The sequence below is a fragment of the Podarcis raffonei genome, chromosome 6 (assembly GCF_027172205.1).
Source record: "Podarcis raffonei isolate rPodRaf1 chromosome 6, rPodRaf1.pri, whole genome shotgun sequence".
NCBI lineage: Eukaryota > Metazoa > Chordata > Lepidosauria > Squamata > Lacertidae > Podarcis > Podarcis raffonei.
Window position 1 is genome coordinate 6374278 of NC_070607.1, and position 17188 is coordinate 6391465.

At 41.0% G+C, this 17188-nt stretch overlaps 1 protein-coding gene across 8 annotated transcripts in view; it reads left to right on the forward strand.

Annotated features, from left to right (window-relative positions):
* CEP350 (centrosomal protein 350) overlaps positions 1-17188 on the forward strand; it is a 65854-nt gene that overhangs the window by 8957 nt on the left and 39709 nt on the right. For 5 of the 8 annotated variants that reach the window (XM_053391305.1, XM_053391307.1, XM_053391310.1 and 2 more), the window contains exons 4-13: positions 2060-2174; positions 4836-4959; positions 6581-7164; positions 7902-8015; positions 8407-8523; positions 8729-8875; positions 11545-12188; positions 13520-13644; positions 15250-16229; positions 16607-16760. In XM_053391305.1, coding sequence (XP_053247280.1) covers positions 2060-2174; positions 4836-4959; positions 6581-7164; positions 7902-8015; positions 8407-8523; positions 8729-8875; positions 11545-12188; positions 13520-13644; positions 15250-16229; positions 16607-16760 — 3104 coding nt within the window. The remainder of the gene's footprint in view (positions 1-2059; positions 2175-4835; positions 4960-6580; positions 7165-7901; positions 8016-8406; positions 8524-8728; positions 8876-11544; positions 12189-13519; positions 13645-15249; positions 16230-16606; positions 16761-17188) is intronic. The other 3 variants (XM_053391312.1, XM_053391313.1, XM_053391311.1) reach the window with 3 other exon arrangements.

Below are 17188 nucleotides of genomic sequence, written 5' to 3' on the forward strand. Positions count from 1 at the left end.
AGCAGTGAAAGAGGAAAAAGCCTGTGAAAATAATAGTGTATGCACCAGTTTTTTCATAGTTCTAAACATATTAAATGAAGATTGAGATTTTTTGTGTGTGACTTGGAACTGGTAGGTGGTTGTGGACGATGCCCCCCTTTCAGCAATATAAGCCGCATTTGGATAGTCACATACGTAAGAAGCCAAAGAGGTGAATATGCCTTTTGCCTGCATGCATGGTCCCATTTCTCTTCCATTTGCAGTGCAAGCAATCAAACAAAGAGGTCTGTAGTTAACCGTAGTAGACCAGGATATGAAACCACATTTTGAAATGTGCAGGCAGAAGGTCTGCAATAATCATTATCTGAGCCAGATCACTGTGTTATAGAAAATTTGCCTCAAATCCCAACTTTTGTAAATTACAGGTAACATATACCATGAAATGATAAGCCAAATATAATATCACACACAAGACTTTTTTCAGTCAGAACTCACTGGAACTAAGTTCCAGCACCACTCAGGTGGGTGCCATTGCCATTATAAGAGAAGAACGGAGGCGTTCATAGTGAGTTCCAGCACCTCTTTTGCTAGAAAAATGGCACTGGCTCATTCATCCACATGTGGTGGGAATGCCCCATTTTTTTTTCTTTTGGAAAAAAGTATATCATGAAGCAGGCCTTATCAAAAAAACAGGATATCCTTTTGAATCCTAAAATAGCACTATCACCATATAATTCAGAAACTGCTCAACAAGTTTCCCACAAAAGATCTCATTACTCACCTGAAAACTGCTGCATGGCTTACCGTATTTTTCACCCTATAGGACGCAATTTTCCCCTCCAAAAATGAAGGGGAAATGTGTGTGCGTCCTATGGGGCGAATGCAGGCTTCGCGCACCTCTCCGCAAGCAGCGGGAGCCCAGCGCTGGGCTCCCATGGCTTGCAGAGAGCTGCCTGTTTGCGGACTGGGGTCGGGGGAAGCTCGGGCTTCCCCCGCCCCAGCCCCGTGCCTGGGGTGGAAATAATTTTTTTCCCTTTATTTCCCCCCCAAAAAACTAGGTGCGCCTTATGAGATGGTGCGTCCTATAGGGCGAAAAATACGGTATAATGTTGCAAAGCATTGAAAGACTCTAAATTCAGACCTATTTGAGATCTGGATCTCACAACTTTGGGACGTAATGGACAAACTGACAACTCATGACTGAGAGAGTCGAACAAACAAGAAAATCACCACCTTTCAATCATCTTGGCATAGTTTTAGTACCTATGCAACATCAGTAGAACATGGCTATATGCCTCCAGGAAGTCATGGCGATTTGTGGAATGACAGTTTTGTTTAAAAACCAAAATGGGTTAAAAGTTAAACGTAATTATATAGACCTATGGTTCATCTGTGAGGTGGAAGTAGTGTGTGTGTGTGTGTGTGTGTGTGTGTGTGTATTCATGTATTCTCTGTATGAATCACTGTTTATCATTGATATATATTGCAAATATGAATGAATGAATGAATGAATGAATTCATTCATTCATTCATATATTGCAAATAAAGAAAAACACAATGGAAAGAAAGAAAGAGGGCTTTGCATTAGCTGCAGCAGTGTAAACCACTCTTGCAGTCCCTGAAATTGTTTTTAAAAGGTGGGCTATTTAGCCTTTCCCCCCTCCTCCAAGTTGAGCAGCCAGATGAACAGGATCCTCTAAGCAATGTGCTGTCCTGTACGTACTTCATCTAGACTAGAGTCTAAAACTACTGTACAAGTTTAATTCCTAGTGCATATATTTCAACATGGGCAAATATTAAAATATATTTGTCTTATTCATCTTTGGAAAATGCCACTTATGTCTTCAATGAAACCTACTTTGAACTCAACTTCATAATCTAACATGGGCTCCACATTAGATGAGACTAATGATTGTACAAAGTTACAAACTGAACTCCATTCTACTTTGATTGGCGTTTCAGCCTTTTATAAATCTATCCAATCTGTACAGCTTTGGCTTCTCTGCTTTTTTGTGGATGTGAGAAGTGATCTAAATATTTAATTCCTAATACACATATTTCTTATATATCAACATCTTAGTTGCAACACATTGAGAACAAATTGGAAGTAGCTCCTAACAGCACAGCTGTGTTGGAGCCTGTCATGGACAGCAAGAAGCCATCCGCAAGTACTACCAGGAAAATAAGTCGGAAAGGTATGTATTTGATTAGAAGAGTCATTCCACAAATAAGCTTGTAGGTGGTTCACACTCCAGTTTGGGATGCCCATCTCACACAACCTTTGGCAAATTGGAAGACTAAAAGATTTGGCACAGGAGGCAAACCTTCTGTGATATATAATGGTAAATGGTAGGTGCTCTCCTGCAATAAGAAGCTACCTCTTCTAGGAAGTACCGTATTTTTTGCACCATAACACTCACTTTTTTCCTCCTAAAAAGTAAGGGGAAATGTCTGTGCGTGTTATGGAGGAAATGCCTACGGGTGGCATGCCTACGGATTTTCCTCCTCTAAAAACTACGTGCGTGTTATGGTCAGGTGCGTGTTATAGAGCGAAAAATACGGTACTTTTTCTTAAATTTTTGTTTGGGCACTACCATTGTTGACTGATGCTTAGAAGCACCACAAAGAACAAAAATAACGATATCATTTGGGGCAGTTTTTAGTACTCATTAACTAGGTGTGTTCTTGCTCAAAACTTGTAATAGCACAGCATTTTATTTTCTGCCATGATTTTGGCATGCTTTAACACTAAACAAACATCTGTTTTGCTCAGGTTGGGGATTGCTGATCTATGTAACTATCCCTTGGTTATTAAAACGTAGTGCAATGTTGCTATGGTGTTCTGCACCTCTTGGCTCAGTTTTTGTGTGTCTGTGTCCATTGGACTTTTTATTTATTTAACAGCTTGTTAAATCCTATCTTTTCAGTTAAATCATCCAAGATGGCTTTTACATCTATAAAATAACAACTTATTCTTTAGCCCCAAATCTTGAAATATGCCTCTGTTAAGACATTATCAGCACACATGTAGCCTTGGTAATAGTATGCTTGGAATGTTAAAAGTAGAGTATCTTGGCAACAGTGTCTGTGTTGTAATAGATTGGTGATCACAGCTTTTCCATTCTGACATCAGAGTCTATGTAAAACTAAGGTCCATTTGAGCATTTGTGTTAGATGGTTGAAGTCGTTTGGCTGGAGTCTGTTTCATATCTTCACTCATCAGCTGGATGAGTATCACCTTGGTAATGGACTGGATGAGAGCCAATAAACTGAAGCTCTGTTAGTGGGTGGTTTCCTAGACCAGATGGATGGGAGATGGCCTGCTCTTCTTGATGGAGTTACCCTCCATCTGAAGGAGCGGGTACTTAGCTTGGGCGTTCTTCTGGATTCCCTTTCACTTGAGGCTCAGGTGGCCTCGGTGGCACAGCGTGCCTTCCAACAGTTTTGGCTGGTGGCTCAGCTGTCCCCCTGTCTGGAGAGCTTAACTTCTGTTGTCTACACTCTGGCAATCTTTAGATTAGATGAATGCAATGTGTTTTATGTGGGGCTGCCTCTGAGGTTGGTTTGGAAACCTCAGCTGATGCAGAAGTCAGTGGTCAGTTGCTCACTGGGGCAAGGCAGCGTGAGCATATAATGACAGTCCTGGCCCTCCTGCACTGGCTGCCAATTAATTTCCGGTCCCAATTCAAAGGGCTAGTTTAACCTATAAAGCCTTCTGTGGCTTAGGACCGCAGTGCTTCAAGGACCACCTTTCCCCATATAAACTGACCTAGATCCTGTGATCATCATCTGTGGCTCTTCTTCATGTGCCTCCTCCAGGCAAGTTCTGAAGGGGGAAAATATAAGAACAGGCCTTTTCTGCAGTGATTCCCCATTCATAGAATGCTGTCCCCAGGGAGGCTCGTCTGGCAGCAGTGTTGCATATCATTAGGGGCCAGGTGAAAACTTTACTCTTCCACCTGACCTTCAGCTGTTAATCAATTTATGGCATTTTTAAGTGGGGGGGGTAATTGCCCTTTTTTCTTTTTTACTATTATTACATTATGTATTTTGTGTTTTATGCTGTAAACCACCCTGTGGTCTTTTGATGAAGGGTGGTATATAAATTTAATAAATCATTATCATCATCGTGCCTTGGGGAGTGTACCATAGGACTTTGAGAAAGGCAAAGCTGGAAGGTGTATGCAGAAAGAACAGCAGGTGCTGGTCTTTTCCCTGCTTGGAACCAGATCTCATAAGTAGTTCATTGGCACAATAGTTAAGGCCTTTCGGTTAATGGCTCACAGGGCTGTGGCTGCTTCCCCACACAATTCATTTTTAGTGCTTTAACTGTTCCCTTTGCCTCAGCATTGAGGCTAGGGAAGATGGATGTTCAGTAGAAGGCCTCATTGAAAGTACTTTGAGATTGGAAGCTAAAGCTAATTTTAAAGTAATACAATGTAATCCATGTAATATGATTCCCTCTTCCCTCTGGGAATGATGGGTGTTCTGCTACCATTTAGACAAATAGCATAAAATCTGTAAAAATTCTTGCTCATAAACTTTCCAGTGGGGGGGGGGGGCGGGGACGTGGACATTATTGTTGAATTTTATCTGTTGACTAGGAAGTGAGTTCACCAAGCTGTCCTTTAAGTGTTCTTTTGAAATACAGGCAAGCCCCGAAATGCAGGCTTTTAATATATTTTACAGAGTTTTAAAATAAGTTTGTTACTTTACTCCAGTTCTTTACCATTTATTTCTAAGCACTTGAAACTACGTTTTAGAGGCTCTGAGGAATTATTTAATGTACTCCTGAGTGTTAATTGAGCACGCACCCCCCCCAAGACGCATAGAGGATTCCTTGGTTTCTTTTTCAGCTTCCAGGTCTTCCAGCCAGAAGGAGAGGTCCCTTCGCTGCCCCCTTCGTACCACTACTTTGGATAGCAATGTTGGAAAGAATGGACATGTTGAATTTCATGAACCCCTTGTGGCTTCTTTCAGGTCAGTATGAAATAAGAGGAAAGTTTGCTAACTCATGGAATCAAACCGTAAGCACAGAACCTGCCGTTTTTAAAGGAACAAATATTTATTAACTTCCTATCCCACCTTTCAATCCAAGCAGGCTTTTGTGAGCTGGACGTGGCACAGACTGTTGAAGATGTCAGTTAAATGAGGGGTGAGGGAATGGAGTGGGGGGAAGGGAATTGGCTTACTAACTGTGTTGTCTGTTAGAGTAGACTGTTAGGAATCTTCCCTCTCCTGTATCCAGGATGCAACAAAGATTTTGAGGGCTCTTCCTCACCTCATAGAGAAAATTCATGGTGCAGGGGAGATGAATTAGTATTGAAGGAAAACCACCACCTCTAGTTTTGAATAATTCTGAGCTATGAAGGAGCAGAATCTCTAAAACCTAAACCGCCCTTGAAAAAGGACTGAAGTTTGGGTTTTCAGATGCATAACGTAAGACCCCCCCCAAAAAAAATCTGGTTCCAGTCCCTCACTGCCTAAGCCTTCCATGCAGGAAAAAATAAATATATACCCCCACTGTACTGTGAATGTTCAGTGTGCAATTGTAGACTGCTGAGGCTCAGCACTACATAAGCATGAAAGTATTTGTCTAGCCCTCGAGAGCAGCAATCTTGTACACTGGGAAACATTCTGGTTTCAGTTGATGCTTGATGGAGAGGCCTAGAGCCCAGGCAGCTCAGTCTTGCAGGAAAAAAAGATTATGAAGAGGAACCTAAATTTCTTTTTTTTATATATAGATATTTATTGAAGTTTTCAAAAAATAGAGAAAAAACAAAAAAACAACAATTAAAAACACATAAAATTTACATTCCTTACTTTCAATAACATATTTCCCTGACTTCCCCACACCTCCCCTTCTTGTATTCCAATTCCAATTTTTGGCTCAGCAAGTTCTTGTCCCCAAATTTTACCTTATTATATTTAATTCATTTTAGTTAACCAATTTTAACTTATAAACCTCAGTCTTTATACATCAGTACTTATTCTTAAGAATCTTTTTCTAAGGTCGACCCCAGTTCCCTTCCACGAATTCCCCATTTTTATATTAGTAGCAAAACAGAATAAAAAGAAACAAAGTATAATTGTACACCCTTTGGATTCCCAAAGCCCTACCCCCCCTTTCCCGGTTTCGAACCCCAACAAATGTCCATCAGTCTATCTGCTGTCAGCCTGGTGACCTCACGTCCGAGGCTCTTAATTCTCTCTCAATTCCTCTCTGCCGGTTTTTTTGATAGTCCTTTGTATTGGACACCAAATCTCGAAGAAGCTCTGTCCCAATAAGGTCCATGTTTCTTCCAGCCAGACCTCCATATTTAAAAGTGGAGCCGAAATCTTGTTTCTTGCTTCTCTTAAGTCCAAATGTCCCAAAGGCTCCAGTTTCCACTGAGGAACCTAAATTTCTTGCACATTCTGTTGTTTTACCTTCAGAACTGCATTATAAGAAATTAAACAAAAATAAGAATAATTTGTTAATTGGATACTTGCACTGTAATAGTGATTCTACTTTCAAAAGTCTTGTTAGATCTTTTGTTTTGTATTTACTATATGTTTTTAGAGCTGATTCTCAGGGTTTTTTTATGTTTACTTCTTTTAGGGGCCCTCCATGGTCCCCACCTTATAAAACATCTTACCAATCGGAGGCTGGATGTTTAAAGCGTAAAGAAGCGGGGAACAAGACTGAAAAAATGAAACATTTTACCTTTGAAAAAAGTGAATCAGATTTGCACAGCAGAGATTTCCAAAGCCCATCTTTTGCCGATGAAACTGTTGTCAGATATTTAAATGACCGACCAGCAATTGATGCCTTACAAAATTCTGAGGTTTTCTTCAAATCTGTATCAGAGGAGGAAAAGGCTGAGAAATCTAGAGATGAATATAGTAAAACTTCTCAGAGTACCACGACCCAAGATGCTGACCTTAAAGAATTGCAGCTGGCAGAACCCTCATCTTCTTCTACCAATACATCCAGTGCACACAGATTAGATATTTTAAAGCAGCATCGGCGTGAGGCTAAACTGGAAAAACTGAAGGAACGGATTAGGAAGCAATTGGCGCGCCCAGAAGAGCTGAGCAGCAGAGGAAATCATCTGGGATACGATGACCATCCTATACCTGCTGCAGCTGTAACTCCAAAAGTCAGAAAAGTTGCAGCTGCACCTCCTGCTCCTTCATATAAAGGTACATAGCTTGTAAATTGAATCTGTGTGAGAGGAAATATATTTATTTGGTTTGCGAAACCAAGAACGTGGTTTCTGTTGCAACTCTGGGATAGGTGCACCCTACCTTAGATAGGAACACATTAAAGACAAAGGATTGTTCGAATTCTTATTATTTATTACCCTCCAAACTTTGCCTGCATTTCCATCCATGAAGATGTTTTTGTTCAGATGCACTGTATACGTTTAGAGTTAAATTCACAAACATTGGATTGTGACTTACTGTAGGGATTAATTGCTTTTATTTCGTTAGTTTCCTTGTCATTGGTGCTAACTATCACAGCTGCCGCCTGTCACGGTCACACAAGAGATTTTTCTGATACAGTTTGTAGGAAACCACTGGCTGTACGTGCACAGCAGTCACACAGCACAGTCTTTGCATTTTAGCGGTTATGTAGGCATCAGTCAGTCATGTGTATAAACTATTCTGAAGTGTACTTGCCCCCTCATTGCAACTTTTTTCATTTTTGCAGGAATGTATCTTATTTTTCTGTTACGTAATAATTCTGTACAAAAATTTCTCGTTTAATCTATTTTATGCAACATGGATTTGGAATCCGAGTTTCTTTATTTCTAGTAACAAATGTATTAGATGTTTAAAACAGATAAATTATGTCCGCATTATGCATTGGTCACCTTTATGTTAACCAATTGTTTTAAGGCAAAGTCAGCTAAATATAGGTATACTACTTTTGTTAGGATTCAATCCATCAGAAGCCAAGATCCGTACACCTGATGGAAAGGTGTGGCGTGAAGAGGAATTTATTAATCTCAGTAGAGAGTTAGGTCCTGACTTAGAACTGCAATTAGCAGGTAAGTAGAAAACATTATTATTATTATTATTATTATTATTATTATTATTTATTTACATAGCTATACCATCCTTCAAAGGATCACAGAATGGTTTACAGTATAAAAGCACAAAACATCTTATTAATAGCCACATGGAAAGCAAAGAACAACTACACATCCTACATAATTAACCTGTAAATTAACAAAAACTTATAGCCCTACTTCCCAGACTTCTTAGATTAAAGAAAAAACAAAAATGAAAGACTATGAAGTCTACCTTGAAAGCCTGATGTTGTGTATTTAAATTCTGATAGGCTAGAGACTAGCTAAGAAGGCAAGCTGCTACAGTTCTGATACATGTCTTTGTGTGTTCTTTTAGTTGTGACAATGATTCTCTCACACTGTTTTTCAGAAGACAATTTGACTGTGAAAGAGACACCTGTTGGAAAAGCCAAGGGGAAAAAAGCAACCAGACCAGTGCGCAAAATCCAGAAAGTGGCCCAACTTTCAAGTCCCGATTCCAAACCAGGTCAATTCAAGTTAGCTTTTAAACACAAGCTTTGGCTTGCACTCTTTAAACATTGTTCAGTTTTTTCTTCTTTTGATCTAGACACCGCCCTCCACCACTGGTGCTACCCCTCCTTTTTTGCAATCTTTGCGGTGTCCTGAAGTTTATATTGCTAATGAAGCACTGAAAAATTACTCCGTATGTCCTTCTTGGTTCTTTGTTTTAGGTAGTACCAGTGTAATATGTACATCATCCTGGCGGGAGGGACTGAGACTTGCAAAGAAGATACTGGGTCCAGCACCTAAAGTAGGGCAGCAGGACCAACAGCCATTATCCATTGACAGAGCTGGCAAGGATAAGCCCACTAAATCTGGTAAGCTAAGCTTTGTGTACCAGGTATTGGGCAGATAATAATATGGCTGCGGAGCAGCAATCATGCTGTCGATGGTTCCCTGACATTTGTGGCCTTTCAAATTTGGTGCCAAACACAAGCCCCTCTGGAATTGGTTCCGCTCTTGAGCTCCCAAGTGTAGCCGATCCCTGCCGAAAGCAGGGTTCAAATCACTGCTTATAACTGCTGGGATCGGCTGCACTTGGGAGTGCATGTTTGGGAATGGGATGCTGAGGCTTTGCAAATACTGGCCACCCCTGATTTGCACTGGGGTTGTGTTCTGGGTCATTGAGCACAATAAAGACCGCTCCCTATATGACTTGCTCTTGCTGTGCTGTAGAAAGGACATTATGCATTTGACGAAGAAAAGGAGGCAATAGTGCACATTTGCATTGTCTGTATTAGGGGTGTTGTTGAATGACAGCTCCATCTGTCTCAGCCATCATTGTCAATGGTCAGGATGAGTATAGTCTAACATAAGTGGAGGACCACAGATTCCCCATCTCTGGTCTGAGGAGCTTTCCACCATATACCGTATTTTTTGCTCTATAAGACTCACTTTTTCCCTCCTAAAAAGTAAGGGGAAATGTGTGTGCATCTTATGGAGCGAATGCAGGCTGCAGAGCTATCCCAGAAGCCAGAACAGCAAGAGGGATTGCTGCTTTCACTGCGCAGAGATCCCTCTTGCTGTTCTGGCTTCTGAGATTCAGAATATTTTTTTCTTGTTTTCCTCCTCCAAAAACTAGGTGCGTCTTGTGGTCTGGTGCGTCTTAAAGAGCGAAAAATACGGTATTTAGTTTTCTGAGATCTCCTGAGGCTTTGGGTGACACCAGTGTAGCTCTTAACTCAACCATTACCTTGGAAATTGGTTCTGGTTTGGCTATCTTGAAGGATCGTGTTTTCTCTCCTAGCCGACACCTTTGTTGTCACTGTCTATTTACTTTTCCTCTTCTCTTCTGCTAGAACTGTAAGAAAGTTAGGAAGGGCAGATGGTAATACCCCAGCATCTTTGACAACTTGAACATTAGACTAGTGACAGTTTGGTAACTTCCCCATCCAGTATCGGATGAGATAGCTTGTGTGCAACAAGTCATGTGTGACTGTGATTGAAACAGAACAATAGAATTGGGACGCAGCTGGTTTCAAGTTGTTTATTTCATTTTCAATAAGTGAAATGGCCTATGGCCATGAGCCACTAGAATTAAATAGCCTTGTTTACCTCCTACCCAAGGGACTATCAAATAGATAAAAATAACTACTCTTTTACATGAGATATTGGAGCTTAAATGATATTGCATTGCTCAAATCCAATCAGTTTAATTTTCACCTTCCTTGGCTGTGATTTCAGCTCCTCAGTATTATTATTGAGTTGCTGTTGTATACAGTCTCAGCCATTAATCCCTTCTTGGCATTCCACTGTCAATGTCTTTTCCCGCAAGAACTGTTGAGATTTCTGACTGCTGATCCAGCTTCTATACACTTTATCAGAAGTCTTCAGATTTGCCTTAAAAAAATTGCCACAGCTGAAGTTTTTTTATAATATAAATGTCCTTCAATGCTTGATTGAGCCAATTTTACTCTAGAAATGCTGAAAATCTATGTGGAAGTTGTTTTAAGCAGCATATGCATGGTGGTCCATGGGGTGCTTTTCTGTGGTGGACCCCAGATTGTGGAATGCCTTCTCCTTTGAATGGTTTCTAGCCTTGTCACTATATACATTTCAACATTGGGTCAAGATGGATCTTTTTGCACTGCGGGTGGAAGATGTTACATGGTTTAATTGTATTGAGCTGCATATTACCTGCCCTGGGACCACATTTTGGCAGGTTGACTATATATGCCTATTAAATAAGTGAACTAATATTGGAAACTCTTATAATCTTGGCCCCGGTGCTTGGTGACAGATTAAATTAATCTAAGGGGGTTTTTTCACTGCAGAAGTTGCTCTAATTCTTTACCAGTGAATAAACTGATATTCTTATCAGAACCATGATCCAACATGTTTACCCAAAGGATCTTGAGATGCTGTGCATAGATACAGGGCCAAGCTTCCAAATTAGAATTAATTTGTAGAAGCTACTACTACTTGGTGTGTGTGTTTGCTTGTATGTGTTCTATAAGGAACCATGTTTACACAGTGTACCATCAGTATGGCCATTTCTGGTGAAAATCTGAGAAGAACATCAAAGACAGTAGCCCACTTGGCAAAATATGCATTGCATTCTGGCTTCAGTACAGGATGAAATTTGACAGTGTCCATTCACAAGTGGAACATTTGACCCTGGTGAGGTGTTCCCCTTTTCTGCTGTAGAACTTTCCAAAACTGCTCCAGAAGGTTTGGGCACTACAGAGCAGACAGGGAGGTGCAGGATGAAAGAGAGGAAGGAGTAATTCTGCTTGCATGAGCTGAAGTCCAGCGTCAACCAAATGCAGCCTATTTCTGTTTTTGATGTGTTCAGGTTTTTGCAGCTCGTTTCTTGTAGCACTTGCTAGAATGTCTCATGGTTTCTTGCCTTTCTAAAGTGCTTAAGTGGACAGGCTTTTAACACTTAACAAAAAGCTGCCACATGAGAGGTCAAATAAATAGATCCACCTTGCCTTACAAGTGGAGAGTGTCTAACACTACTTTTGTCCCCCTATCCCCACCCCAGTTTTCCACAGTGAAAAGACAGACACTAATTTCAAGTTGGATGTGACCATAGAAACCCGATCAAGAAATTCTGAAAGATCACAAAGTAAAGTAAGAGTGGAGAATAACACGAAGAAAAGAGAATCGACTCTTCCCGAGTCAAAACGGAGAGAAGACCATGTAAACAAGGACTTCTTGCCCGTGGAGATCCGTGGAATGCTTGATGACCTGCAGCTAGACTCTGTGTCTCAGGGTGCAGAACAAATGAGGGATGAAGGAAGACAGGATCAAAAATCACCACCTTTTGCATTTACTAGGAGCCATAGTCCAACCAAAAGAAAGCCAGATAAGCTTTCTGCCAATGAAGAGCCGCAAGTCACTTCTAAGAAACGCTATTATGATACAGATGAAGTTCGCCAATATATTGCGAGACAAAAAGAGGAAAGGAAGAAGAGGCAGAATGAAGAGAAGAAGGCGCAGAAAGTGGCAACAGAACAAAAGAACAAACGACTTCAAGAACTTTACAAGAAACAGAAAGAAGCTTTTGCTAATAAAACCAAGGAAACATTGGCTCCTGAATTAGCCACCAAACAACTACAAGAAACATACTCAAAACTGTTTCTGGAGCAAACCTTACTGGAGGAGCCCCTGGTCCCTGGACAGGAGGTACAGGGATAGCTATTTTGCAAGATTTGTTTGGGTTTTTCCTTGCAGTTTGAAAGTTTGTATTAATGGCATTTTTTTTTAAAGAAAAGATTTGTAAAGTATTAGCAGCAGTAAAAGATAGGCATTGGGTTTGCACATGCCGAATAATGCTCAAACTAAGGTTTTGTTTGCGCCTGCAGTGTGGAGCTCTGGTAGGAGCAAGAAACATGCCCAGAGTTAAAAATGGCTGTAGCTATAGCTCACAGCATTTGTCATGGCATAGAGTAAGAATCCAGATGTTGGGCAGCATGGGTGTTGATTGATATAAGCATGTTGATCAATTTAACTAACCAGCTCGTATTCTGAAGCGTTGATGAGGGGAAGGCAGGAAGCTCAGGTGCACCAAGGGACAAATTATGTAACGTGTGTGTGGCAGCTCCTGTGAAGGGTGTAGACCTTTAAATGTCACCTTGGCATCCAGTTGTGCCTGATTTGGCACAATTTCCCTTCCTCCCACACCAGCCTCCTGTCCTGCTGTCTCCCACTTTGCTCAGGAGGGTCTCCTGACTGCCCAGGAAGGCTTTTTGGAAAGGAGTGTTTTGGTGTCCCCTTGTGAGACCTTCCTTTTTCTTTTTTGCTGTAGTTAGGATTAAAGCCATCATATATTCTAATAAAGGGATGCGGGTGGCGCTGTGGGTTAAACCGCAGAGCCTAGGACTTGCCAATCAGAAGGTCGGCAATTCGAACCCCTGTGATGAAGTGAGCTCCCGTTGCTCGGTCCCTGCTCCTGCCCACCTAGCAGTTCGAAAGCACGTCAAAGTGCAAGTAGATAAATAGGTACCGCTCCGGCAGGAAGGTAAACGACATTTCCATGCGCTGTTCTAGTTCGCCAGAAGCGGCTTAGCCATGCTGGCCACATGACCTGGAAGCTGTATGCCGGCTCCCTCGGCCAGTAAAGCGAGATGAGCGCCGCAACCCCAGAGTCGGTCACGACTGGACCTAATGGTCAGGGGTCCCTTTACCTTTATATTCTAATAGTGATCTTGAATCACTGATTGCCAGTCACATGTAGCCAAAATTACAACATCCACACCCCACCAAGGGATTTATCGGCAGCCTTGGGAGAACCCCATCGTTTGCAGAAGTAGAAAAAATACTGACTTAAATATAAGGTGTTCTTGCCAAAGGACCAGCTAATATGGCTAATATGTTGTTACTTTTGTCTAGTGCGGAAAACAAATGTCAGCTGTTTGCTTGGTCCCTTGGGACTTCTCACATGTCTTAACTTTTCTTATCTTGATTAATTCTAACAGAATTTCATGTTTCAAAAATATCTCCATTTTTCTTCCCAGGCCAAACCTGGATATCAACCGTCTGGAGAATCTGATAAAGAAAACAAAGCGCAGGAGCGCCCACCCAGCGCATCTTCCAGTAGCGATATGTCTCTCTCTGAAGCTGCTCCTCCTCCTCTTATTAGGTAAGAAAGCAGGACTATCTTTAAGGCAACTTGTAAGTATTTTAATAGAACACTAAACACTATTTTTTGTAAAAAGTCACTGTTGCGACCTTAGAAACTTGGTACAGTATGGTAGAAAATGGTCTTAAGATGACTTAGCAATATGCCCTGTGTAAGCAGCAGCAAGATTGGAGGACTTCTCCTGCAAACATAAGTGACATTTTAAAATTCAGCACTTTAGATTCTGTAAGATTCCGCATTATAAGAATGACATGTCCCTGCATGAAATACAGGTTGACAAAGCAATCATCTTCTTTATGTGTAGTCGCTGCTCTGTGTGTGATGGGATTCTATGACACTGCATAAAAAATACATAAATCTTTTGGGATAAAGAACTTTCCTTAATACAAAATGCCCTTATTGTTACAACAGTATTCTTGAAAGCTTATGGGCAATGCCTAATTTTTCCTCCTCTGTGACTAGAAAATCAATAGAAATTATTTTGAAAAACAAGTTGAGCATGATTGAGTTATGGAAATTTGAAAGGTGTTGTACATTTCAGTTCACTTGCTTTTAAAAAACCATATATTTCAAATACATTTTTCAATTTTTAAGTATGACAACGTTATACCTAATCCAAATCCAAGTATGACAACGTTATACCTAATCCAAATGGCATTGTTTGACTTACACCCACCCACTTACACCCACCCCGGTTTCCATGTTTTTCCCTTTTCTTCTCCTTGCATATAATTATTTTTCTCCAATTACTTTCAGCTTCTTTTTCCAGTCCTAATTCCATTGTTACTTCATAAATGTTACATCAATCCTGCTAATGTTTTAACTCATTTACAGTGTTCTTTAAAGTAAACTGTAATTTTTTTTCATTCTTGGTTAATTTTTTTCTCATCTTGGTGCCTGATCTTCATGGTCAGTTTTGCCATTTTGGCATAGTCCGTCATCTTAGTTATCCATTCTTCCTTCGTTGGGACATTTTCTTCCTTCCACTTCTGAGCAAGTAGCATTCTAGCCGCTGTAGTAGCATACATAAGTAGTCTCTTTAAATTCTTTGGCACTTCTCCCGTTATTCCAAGTAAAAAAGCCTCTGGTTTTTAAGAAAATGTTAATAGATTTCAGTCATCTTGGTGCAGGATTTGGGAAGCTTGAATGCTAGGTTCCTTACAGTTCAGCAGCTTGTATTCCATTTGCAACAAAAGTTTAATCAGTTTGTAATTATTATCTGAATAATCTGTACTTTTAATATAGCAGATATAAATTTATGATGAACCATTTTATGCACAATGCTTTTTATGTTCCTAAAGTAACAAAGTGGCTTTCGGTATATAAAGAAAAGTAATGCATTTGTTCAGTTTACCCCGCCTAAAATCTCTTTCCAAATCTCATGCCCTGGAAAAAACATGTCCCCTACCCCACAGCTTCGAATTTTACACCTTTACACTGCTCCCACATTGTGTATGGGGGGATCGGGGAAAATCTAATCTGGGCTAAGAAGTCTAGTTTTTAAAATGAGTTCCGATACGTTAACATATGTGCACATTTAATAGTCAAACATTGTTCAGTCTTCATTATTCCAAGTTTATGAGAATTCAACTTTTTTGTTTATAGGAATAACCCTTTATGGATTCAGCCAGATAGGCTGACTTCAGAAGCCCAGCTTTCTTCCCAACAACCTTCAATGGTCTTGTCTGGAGGATTTGTCTCCCAGCTTTTGGCCCTAGATCACACACATGTCTTGCAAAACGACTTTGACTCTGTACTATCAAGCAGGAGGAGTTACAGTGCAGCTGTGGGATCCATACCTTTGGCATCTCAGCCATTTATGGCATCTGCTGTACAGCCTACCATTAATCAGTATAAAAGTAAACTGAACCGCATTGAAGCCCTGAAGGCAACAGCAGCCTCTTTGTCGAGCCGAATTGAAAGCGAAGCCAAGAAGTTAGCCGGGGCCAGCATTAACTATGGTGAGGTGTGGAATTCCGAGCGTGACTTGTTGCAAGGAGATCAGGGTGATGGCCGTTGGGCAAAGGCCAGCAGCCCCCCTGTGGAAGAAAGTGATGTCTTTTCAGCCAGGCTCCAGAAGATGTTGGGTGCTTGCACCCCACATGCAAGTTTTGATGATAACCTTCCCGGTGTTGGAAACCTTGGTGAGTTTAAAAGGCTCCCAGAGACCCTCGGCCCTCGGGCTGCAGCTACCAGCCTTCCAGGTAACTACAGAGCTGAAGGAATGCTAGGAGATCTATCCAAAAAACAAGCATGCTCCCCAGGTGCTGAAAGTAAAGTTGTAGCTCCGCGTGATGGTAGCATAGAGTCAATAAGTGAGGGGCCAATCAGTGATGGTCTTGCATCTGAGGAGGAAGGAGAAAGGCGTGAGCATCCAGCTTTGAAGACTGTGGAAGTGTTAAAGGAAAAAGAATTCTGTGCTGCAGATATAGCTGGCTGTGAGCCCATAAAAGAAGTTGAGAAGGAGGCAGAGAAGTGTTTACTCATTTTTAGACATATAAGGAGTACTTGGGAAGAACTGATAAGGGGGAGTCCCCATAGTGCCATCAACGTCTTTACAAAACATTACCAGCAGTGTGGGAAAGGTAAGGCAATGAGAGACTTATTGCTGCCTCTGGTGTTTCGTTGGTGTAATTGTCAAAATGACTGCACTTCCATGACAGTTGAAATCCTGAGCTCTTTATGTTATAAACCTGTAGCTCGGATTTTGTGTTGTTGTTTTTTTTGCTGATACCAGTATTTGCTGATAAGCAAGAAGTTTCCAGTCCTTTTTGAATATTTTGGCAACTGCTTCTTTACTATGAAATCACTTAACTGTCTTCAGATTGTAATTGAACGTTGTTGCATATAAAGGAAATTTTCCAGAGCTGCTCTTAATGGGCTTTGGATCTCTGTCAGCAAGATTATTTGGCATGCTTCTGAAATACAGATTACTTCCTTTTTGCTTTTTCACCTCTTGCAGGAATTGAGCCGTGGTCAGAGCAAGCACCACCAACTCGGGAACATTTCCTTCCAGCCATGAGTCCCCCAGCTAGCATTGTTTCATATGAAGATGATTTCATTTCCTCACAGGAAAGTGTAACCATTGCAGATAAAAGAGCTACTCTTGAGCCCAGGTACTTAATGAGTTCACAAATGGCAGTGAAAATCAATGAAAAACCATGATCCATTAAATAAAGAACTATTACAGAGGTGTTTTTCATCCCTGAATGGGAAGGGAACGCTTCCTTGTTATAGGGTATGGCAAATCTGAGTTGTGGCATAGAGCAGAGTAAATGAATACAGTGGTGCCCCGCAAGACGAAAATAATCCGTTCTGCGGGTGCCTTCGTCTTGCAGGGATTTTCATCTTGTGGAGTACCGCTTATCAGCTGATCAGCTGATAAGCGGTAACTGACAGATAAGCGGCTTTTAGCGGCCTTTAGCGGATTAGCGGATTAGCGGATAAGCGGCAATTTACAGATAAGGAGCTTAGCGCCTTTCAGAAAAGGCAAAAAAAAAAGGGAGACCCACGGAAAAAAATTCGTTTTGCGAGTAAGCCCCAT